This window comes from Sturnira hondurensis, unplaced genomic scaffold, assembly GCF_014824575.4.
Source record: "Sturnira hondurensis isolate 20B ecotype Veracruz unplaced genomic scaffold, ASM1482457v3 Scaffold0020601, whole genome shotgun sequence".
Taxonomy (NCBI): domain Eukaryota; kingdom Metazoa; phylum Chordata; class Mammalia; order Chiroptera; family Phyllostomidae; genus Sturnira; species Sturnira hondurensis.
The window spans coordinates 4,387,157-4,397,503 of NW_028093232.1; the positions used below are offsets into that span (position 1 = coordinate 4,387,157).

General features: G+C 33.9%; 1 protein-coding gene across 1 annotated transcript; it reads right to left on the reverse strand.

The window, feature by feature from the left end:
- Positions 1–5,301: 5,301 nt before the first annotated feature.
- On the reverse strand, positions 5,302–6,246 carry LOC118975952 (olfactory receptor 6C75-like). The gene has a single exon (XM_037030182.1). The coding sequence runs from the start codon at positions 6,244–6,246 to the stop codon at positions 5,302–5,304; it is 945 nt and encodes a 314-aa protein (XP_036886077.1).
- Positions 6,247–10,347: the final 4,101 nt, after the last annotated feature.

Genomic DNA, 10,347 nt, shown 5'->3' on the forward strand with positions numbered 1-10,347 from the left:
ACAATTGTCTGCATTTTCTTCCCACCACTCCCACCCAGCCCAGCCAAACCCACCTCCCTCCCTTGTTTCCACCCTCCCCCTTGGTTTTGTCCATGTGTCCTTTATAGTAGTGCCTGAAAACCCTTTATTTTTAAATTTACATTCTTGTGAATAACACTGAATTCAGTTTTCTTAATTTTCTGTGTCAGTCTGTCTTTTAATTTGTGTACTTAGTTAATTCAGAGTTAAAGTAATCATTGAGATAGCTGAGCTCATGTCTACTGTTTATTGACATTTATTGATTTCTTTGCCCCCTTTTCTATTTTTAATTGAAAATTTATATGATTCCCTTATATTTCCCTGATTAGTGTATAAATTATAGTCTTTAAAATTTTTCAATTATAGCTCTAGAGCTTATAGTATTTATTTTTATACTAATCTATGTCAACCTTCAAATAACACTATATACTTTCATGTATAGGGTGGTACCTTAGAGCACTGTCCAGACTATGAGACTGATGTGCTGCCAAGAGGGCAACTTCCCTAGAGTATTCTCAATTACTCCATTCCATCCTTTATGACACTGATGTCATTCATTTCATGTATCAATATCTTACAACCAATGTAGTGATATTATAGATTTGAACAAACATTAAAGTCTTAGTTAATAAAGATTAAAATGATTTTGTTTTAACTTTAGTTATTTTTTCTTCAATGTTTCTCCTTTCTTATGGGGTATTGGACATTTTTTGCAGGTGAAGTCTGCTGCTGGTGATGAATTCACTCAGTTTGTCTTTGACAAAGTCTTTTTTCTCCTTCACTTTTGAAAGATGATTTCACTTGATATATGTGGCTTAGTGCTTTTTCTCTTTAAACACTTTAGATATTTCATCCTAGTCTCCTCTTCTTTGCTTATTTTCTGATTAAAGTATGTTGTAATTTTAACCTTACTTCTCTCTGGAAATGCTGTATTTTCTCCCTTTACCTTATTTTCTGATTTTCTTTTTCTTTTTATGCATTTTAATATGGTATAGATATATTTATTTCTTTTTTGCTATTTACCCTTCTTGGTATTCTCTAATTACTTCTATCTGTTTATGGTTTCTGTCATTAATTTTAGAAAATTCTACAGCCATTATTTCTTCAAATATGCATACTTCCTTTCCACTCTTATCTCTCTCTTCCCCTTCTGGCATTCCAATTACTCATATTTTACACAGTTTGGAATTGTCCCATAATCTTCGGGTACAGAGCTCTGTTGCTACTTAATTCTTTTTTCTCCTCGCATTTCTTTGATAAGTTTCTACTGAGCTATCTTCAAGAGTCACTGATTATTTCCTTTACCATGTCTATACTAATGTGCCTATCAAAGGCATTCTTTGTTTAATTGAACTATTGGGGTGGAATTTGTTCACCAGATTTTATAAGTTGCAAGTGTACAGTCCAAAACATCATCATCTGCATACTGGATGGTGCTCACGTAGCCCCAAGCATAGTCTTTTTTCTTCACCATTTCACCCCCTCACTTTGTTCACTTTCACCTACTCCTCACCTCCCTTTCCCTCTGGCTATTACACTGTGTCTAATATGCATATTTGTTTAAACCAAATATATATTTGCTTAGTCCAAGGTGAGGGAGAACTAGGGGAAGGGTCACCAAGGAACCTGTAAGTGGAACCTAATTAACAAAACACACAAGCAAGCAAAATGTAACCAGAGACATTGAAATAAAGAACAAATTGACAGTAACCAGAGGGGAGGGGGAAAGTAATAACAAGGCAGGAGAGAACTAGGGGAAGGGGTCATCAAGGAACATGTATAAAGGACTCATGGACAAAGCCAAAGGGGTTAGGATTGAGGGTGGAAGGTGGGGATGGGTGAGGTGCAGGGAGTGGTGGGAGGAAAATGGAGAAAATGGTACTTGAACAACAGTAAGAAAAAAGAACATAAATAACTAAATAAGAACTTAAAAAATAAAGTGAAAGTTGAAAACAAAACAAATGAACCATTTCCAGGGGAATGTTGATAGTCCGGGAGGTTGTGCATGTTGGAGAAGGGCAGGGAGTGTGTAAGAATCTCTGTTTCTTCCCCTCAATTTTTCTGGGATCTTTCAAATATTTTAAAGATCAAGTCTATTATTCAAAATTATTTTACAATATCATCAGATCACTCAATTATAGTTTCCTTTACCATTCAGTTCCCTTCTATGCTTTTTAGTAATCTCCTTAACATAAAATGAAAGGAGGAATCTCTTTCTTTCTTTATATTTATTTTTATTGTATTTCCCCTTATCATTTATACCTCTTATACCTTCTTCTACCTGCACCACCCTCCCTCACCTCCACAGTCAACAATTGAATATGCTAAAAAATCTATTCACATAGTTCTTAACTAATGCATAGTTGTGAACAGTAATTCTGCTCATGAGGAGCTTTCCTTAATAACATGCTTTCCCTCACACAGGGGGGAAACAGACCATGTTTTGTCCAAAATTCTCTCAATGTTATTTCTAATAAAAATTAATTTCATTTGGCTACACACTCAAGTTATTAAAGCAAAATTAATATTCTTTTGTGCTCTTAGGCAATTTCTTCCTTGCCTTTTTTGTCTCCTTTTTTTATGGCTGAATTCTATGAGATTGCAATTTAAGAAGGGATTGAAGATAGAATTATTAGAGGACTGCATTTAAAAATTTTGTTTAAGAAAATGGAGACAACTGTACTTAAACACCAATAAAAATTTTTAAAAAGTTCCCTTAGCATTGTATGAATTAGAAATAAATAAAAATAACTGAATATTATGAAAGCAAATGGATAAAATAAAAAGTAGTTAGAGAGAACTGGCAAATGCCACCAACACTTATGAGTTATAATGTTGTTGCTAAATTTAAAAAATGTGGTTTACATTTTATAGAAATACAGGTTAGTAGACTGTCTTAGAAAATGGTACAAACTTTATTCTTACTTAGAGGAATTCATCAATTAAGTGCAGAAAGTCTAGTTGAGATCAAGGCAGAAATGTGATGAACAGTATAAAGTAACTAGTGTCTTGCTTTCCTAATCCAATTGTTTATTGACTTTGCTCATTTTCCTTCAGAATATTTTTATATTTGAGACAAAAACTAAGGATTTACAAAATTCTCTGATTGATTGCTATTGAGTTTTTATTATCAATAACTCTTCATGATTGTAACTTTTTCTTGAGCCAATCATCACTTGTTATTATGATACCAAGATACTCAATTGTCCATAAATGATTGTTATCCATTTGGGAACATTCTATAACATCCAGGATTCAAGGAAGACCCCATGGTAATATGAGTTAACTATGCTCAAACTTACATTAATATTAAAAACTTTTGTTCTAAACAATCATTTAACTTTATGTTTGCCAGAATCAACTTTAAAAATGATTATTTGCCAATGAAAATAAATGACTTATGTCTCCTACAATCACAATATAATGTGGCAGTAATTACCATGTAAGTAAAACAAGTTTATAGAAAAATATATTTGTGTAATAACTACATACTTATAATTTTCCATTGTTAAAGGAAAACTATTTTTGAACTTTTACCATGTGATATTAAATATGAGTATACTTTTTGAAACCCTCTAAAAACATGACCTCCAACACACTCATGTATCAGATATGTTTTTCACCCAACCTCACATTTGCAAACAAAGCTTCATTGTTTCACAACACTTTAAAATAGCATTTTACTTTAAAGCATAATACTATTTCTTTTGGAAAGATCTACGGTAATTTTCATATGTCTATGCATACTGACTTAGAATATGAGAATTAACTTCTTTAATACACTTCTATTAATCAACAAGATCAACTTTCTCTTACCCTCTTATTTTCCTCTCTTTCTCTCCTGTCTACCTACATACCACTTTATCATGTGTATCATGCATGTGTGTACATGCATTTAGTTAACATTCACATGTTGCTCTCCCACACTCTTGATTTTCACTCTGCATTTGTATACTTACTATAATCTTACAAAATCAAACTTGTGCTGTTTCATTTATTTACAAATAACTCCAATAAACAATTCATAATCAAATAAAATTATTTTTAATTTTTCATTTTGTGGTAATATTACCTTATATTTGGAAAAATGTAACCCATTCCTTAAAAGCACAATGGTAAGAAAGAGGTGAATGCTTAAGGACACACTTGTCTATGAGCAATAAGAGAAAGAATTTCTACTGTGGCTTGGAAAATATGTAGAGCTCTTTACATTAAGCTATGTCAGCAGACCAAGCTGAAAATCAACATAGCCAAAACACAGTTACCCTCTATCTAATTAGACTTCTATCTACTGTGCCAAGACAACCATTTTTTTATTTGTTAGAGTTGGGGGACACATTAACTCTAGGCACGAGACTTGAACTTGAGTGAGGGAGGCAGAACCATCTGTGAAAGAGACAGTGGAAATATAAAAACAGTGTTGTAGCATGGCTAATAAAGGAAAACTGAGGCATAAGTAATTTACATATTATTATTGCTAGGCTACTCCTTGGAGTCATTACCTCACACCATTCTAGGTTCTGATTTTGTTGCTTTTTCATGTCAGTAAAAAGGACTGGGTTTTTTGTATCAGCTGAAAAAGTCTGAATACAAAGTGAATTTTATCAAAGTAAGTTAATTTGCCTTTGTAGACCATAGTTTTTCTTTTCAATCATGATGGGCAGATATAGGGATATGTTTAGTTAAAAAATCTATTATTTTAGGGAATATTAGCAAAGAAAAAACAAGGTACATTTTGTCTTCTCTATTGCACTGAAAATTCGCAATATTTTTAAAGGAAACACAATAGAAAACTGAATCTTACCTCATGTTTTGACAGCACATTTAATTCCTATTTAATTTTTCTAATGTTTAACTATCTTATTGATAATTCAAGTAGATATTTTAATACTTTAAAAAATTATATAACATACTTTTTGGTTATACAGAAGAATACATTTGAGAGATTTCTGTTAATATTATTTCACATACATTTTGTATGTATAGGAGGCTGTTAGTGTCTTATATCATAACAATATTATTCTGAATTAATTGAAAATCTTCTGTGATATGAGAGGTTATCAATTTACTTAATATTTAGTTACACAGGTGAGAAATTTGCTATCATCTATTATGACTTTAAATACTTAGGACCCAGTTTCTAGGCTAATAAGCAAAACAGACATTGATGGTATATAAACATATCTGACTGAAGGGAAGAAATGAGGTGTTTAAATAATTTATCTGGAGAAGAGCAGAAAGTTTTAATTCAGCTTTGCTTGCAGGAGAACACGTTTCACATAATCACTTCCATTTATTTGAGAAAAAGACCATTCTCTGGACCATGTTCTTGAAGGCTTGCTTCACTTGCTTATTTCTTAGTGTGTATATGAAAGGATTCAAGAGAGGAGCCACTGACGTATTGAGCACGGCTACTCCTTTGCTTAAAGTCACCCTCTCCCTTGCAGAAGGCTTAATGTACATGAAAATGCAGCTACCATAAGTGAGGGAGACAACTATCACATGGGAGGAACAAGTGGAAAAAGCTTTTTTCCTTTGACCCATGGAAGGGATTCTCAGAATTGTCCGAATGATAAGTGTGTAGGAAAAAGTAACTAGTGTTAAGGAGACCATGATTGTTACAACAGCTAAAATAAATGCCATGAGTTCTAGAAAGTGAGTGTTTGTGCAAGAAAGCTGCAGAACTGGGGAAGAGTCACAGAGAAAATGATCAATTATATTGGAGGCACAGAAATCCAATTGCAGTAACAGAATTGTTGCTGGACAAATGATCAGCAATCCCATAAACCAGGAGCTAAAGATGAGAAGGATGCAGACCCTGCTGCTCATGATGGTGGTGTAATGCAGGGGCTTGCAGATGGCCACGTAGCGGTCATAGGACATGGCAGCCAGAAAGTAAAATTCTGTCACCCCAAACAAAATGAAAAAAAAAAGCTGTGCCACACAATCATTATAGGAAATAGTTCTGTCCCCAGTCACAATAGTAACAAGGAATCTGGGAATGCAGACTGACGTAAATAATATTTCTAGAGCTGAGAAATTTCGAAGGAAGAAATACATTGGAGTCTGTAGATGGAGATCTGAAAGGGTGAGGATGATAATGATGAGGTTCCCGGTTACACTCAGCATGTAGTTAGTGAGAAGAAATGTGAAAAGTACAACCTGCCACTTTGGATCATTAGTCAATCCAAGAAGAATAAACTCTGTTACTTCTGTGTAATTTCTCATTATTTTCCTTTTTTAATGATATACTGTGTTGTAGCTGTAAAATAGATGAAGAAATAAGGAAGTCATGACAGCAACAAAGAAACACAGACATGCACACACACTTTATTTTTTATTTGTTTTCTTTTTTCAATTATATTTTATTGATTATGCTATTACTGTTGTCCTGGTTTTTTCCCTTTGCCCTTCTCCATCCAGTACCCCCTATTTCCTCAGACAAAACTGCACCACTGTTAATGGATCGTGTATATAAGTTCTTTGGCTACTCCATTTCCTATACTGTACTTTACATCCCCATGACTATTCTGTAACTACCTATTTGTGCTTCTTAGTCCCCTCACCACTTCACCCATTCTCCCACTCCTCCCTCCAATCTGACTACCTTCTGGCAACTAACTTCTTTTCTATTTCTTTTGAGAGTCTCTCTTTTTCTTTTTCTTTCTAAAGATTTCATTTATAGAGAGAGGGGAAGGGAGGGAGAAAGGGAAAGAAACATCCAGGTGTGGTTGCCTCTCCTGTGCCCCCTACTGGGGACCTTGTACACAACCCAGGCATGTGCCTTGACTGGGATTGAACTGGCAACCCTTTGGTTCTCAGACAGCACCCAATCCACTGAGCCACATTACTTTTTTTAAAAAAAATCGTTGCTGCCCTGACTGGTTGTGCTCAGTTGGTTGGGCATAGTTCCACAAAGCAAAAGGTTGAGGGTTCCATTCTGGTCAGGGTCCATGCCCAGGCTGTAGTCCAGTCCCCAGTTGAGGTGTGTATAAGAGGTAACCAATTGATATTTCTCTCACGCATAAATATTTCTCTTCCTCTCTTTCTCCTTCCCTTTCACTTTCTCTAAAAATACATAAATCTAAAAAAATCATTGCTGCATTTGTCTTTTAGAGAAAGATGACTTTGTAGTGTATAGAAACAAAGTACTTTTTAAAATTCTGTTTTATGTTAGGCATATATTAAGTAATCATTCTTATATTTTCTTTATTGTACTCTCGCATGTTTCTGTATAAATATCTATTTTCTGAACATTTTGATATATTTCTGAAAAAAAAGAAACAACAAAAAAGAGGTTATTACCCTTTTATTTATTTATTTATTTATTTATTTATGTTTAGAGGGGAAGGAGAGAGGGAGAGAAACATCAATGTATGGTTGCCTTTCGTGCATCCCCTGCTGGGAGTTAGCCTGCAGGGAACTAGCCTGCAACCCAGGCATGTGCCCTGACTGGGAATTGAACCGTGATCCTCTGATTCACAGGCCTGTGCTCAATCCACTGAGCTACGTCAGCCAGGGCAGGTTATTACCCTTTTAAATAAAATTCTGAGAAATTTTCCAGACACCACAATAGTCTGTGTAAATATGTACTTTTTGTTGCTCTTTATGTAAGAGCTCTCAAAATTTGAGAGCTCAACAAATAAATTTGTTGCTCTCAAAATTTTTCAACTTTGCTATTTAGAATAAGCATTTATTTCTTTTTCTCTATTCAAACTTTTACAATCTATGATGACAACACAGTTGCCTTCTGGTACTGTAATGTATCTCTGATAGTGTGTTTCTGATAAGAGTGTACAGAGGTATTTAATTAATGTCAGGGTACCTAATATAATTCCAATAACAGCAAGGTATTAAAATTTTAATTAAAAATCTGTTGCAATGGCTTTTTATAAGATTGTAAATATATTCTTCAGTGTATTTTCATTTAGTGCTTACTTATCACAAGTCTGCACTTGATACTAAAGCAGAAGTTTCACTTAAGTCTAATTTTATTTTTAAATGCAGGTGTTCTTTCTTATTTCTAAAATGGTATATCACTCTCCCACAACACTGCCTATGCTTTTCTTGAGGAATGATAAAAGGAAATGGTTCAACATTAAATTAAAGTTTAATTAACATTTAAGTTAATTTTAGGGGAGGCAATACTATTGCATTTCCTTTTTTTTTCCATTTGTGGGTTCCAAGATCATTATTTTTTTACTAACAGGAGAAAGACAAATTTTAAAATATGTGTGTGGAGTGTTCACATTGACATGATATTATGAAAATTCCCAAGACAGTGAAGCAACAATAGGTATAGATGACATCTTTGTATGAAGGAGAAGGGAGGTGGAAGATGGGGCATTCAGTTTCAGGAGGGAGAATGGGTGTTTTACAGGGAATTGATGGAGAGTGGAATACATGTGATGATTCTTGATGTTATCCAAGATTTGCTTAATTATATTTCCTGTTTATGTTATACAAGATTTGCTTAATTATGTTTTTATGAAAAGTTGTTATTTTCCATAAAAGCTTTAGGGTTTTTTTAGGTGTATTGTCATCTAAGATAATTTAAAAAATTACTCAGATGTTCAGATAGCTGGCCTGAGTCTGTAATGTCTTATTTGTTTTCTATATTCTTCAGAGGTTTCAGAGCTTTCAAAAGGAATAAATTTTCCTCAGGATTAGCCAATCAGTAATATGTTAATGAACTCAAAATTTTTGTCTACAAAATTTATGGAAGGATATATTCCTACACTCAATCACTCATTCTCTTTATGGTCATGAGATGTGCACTGTTTCTATCTTTTCTCTTTGTATGATGGGTGCTAGCCTTTACTATGTATGGAATTCACATCATGAATAACTAAAACATAAAATATTTCTTCTTAGTGTTAAGCACACCAATGAAAAATTTTGGAATCTTGTATAAAAATGACTCATATGTGGCATATAAAACAAACTCATAGACATAGACAACAGTATGGTGGTAACCAGAGAAGGAAGGGAGTTAGGGGAATATATAGGGGCCAAAGGGGCCAAATATATAGTACTGGAAGATTATTTGACTTTTGGTGGTGGGCACAAAATGCAGCATATAGATCATGTATCATAGAAATATACACTTGAAACCATATGATCTTATGAACGGATGTCACCTCCATATAATTTAACAAAAATGATTACCCAGTGTCCTGAATTTATTGTTTTAAAAATGGTATTAGAGATATCTAGATAAGAACACAAAAATCATGGAGTTATCAATCACAAAATATTTATGTCACAATGAACAACAATATTCCATGAAACAAGTAAATTACAAGTAAACAAGTTAAAGACGTAAACAAGCAGTTTTCAAATTGACTTCATTTATGTACTTCATAAAAATTATGTGGTGGAGCTTGATTTATACATAGTGTTGCACATATTTGAGGTTACTTGTACAAAGCATAAATATACACTTCTAAAGCGAATATATGTTCCTGAAAGAAAGTATCAAAGATGTACTTACGTTTTTGGTAAATATGACTGGTTTGTGCCAATACCATTAAAGTGGTTTCTTTGATATATTTAAGCATAAGTGCTTTGGGATTTTTCAAAAGCCTTTGCCATGCTTCTCCTTTGTCATTTTATGTCTGTCATCAGATATTCAAAATATTGGTAATAAAAATAGTTTCAGGAGATCTCCAACAATGTTAACAGAAAAGGGCATACATAAACCCATTTCTATATGTACATCCAATTTTCTCTCAGTGTCTGGGGTATCCAGAATATCCTACCTATGCAATCGCAGGATGTATTATCTTGATACTTGAAATAAGCTATAGTTAAAATGAAAGCTTATGTCATTATCTTTTCAAGCTTGGTGGGCAAGATGGTGTGATCTTTTGTATGAAAGTAATGTTTTTCAGGCTAACCATAATTTTATCTACTTCCTTTACAATGGACTCAAGGGGATCAGCTGATGAATAAACAAAAGCCACCATTGAGATGGTGATCTCAAGACACTCAGTGTTAAGTGATAGTCCAGATTAGTATGTCATTTAGAAAAGAATATGTAAGTAATAGTGGCCTCAAATCGGAGCAAAACAATGTATAGAATGATTTGCATTTTTATAATAACCAGTAATTTCACAAGAGGAAACTTCAAAACAAACTGACAGTAACCAGAAGGGAGGGGAGAGGGGGATAATGGGGGAAAGAAGGAGAAGGGTCAAGTCAAGGAACATGTATAAAGGACCCATGGACAAAGTCCACAGGGCAGGGGGGAGGATTGAATGTGGGGGTGGGGGTGGGTAGGGCAGGGGAAAATAATGGGAGCATGGGGACAACTGTAATTGAACAACA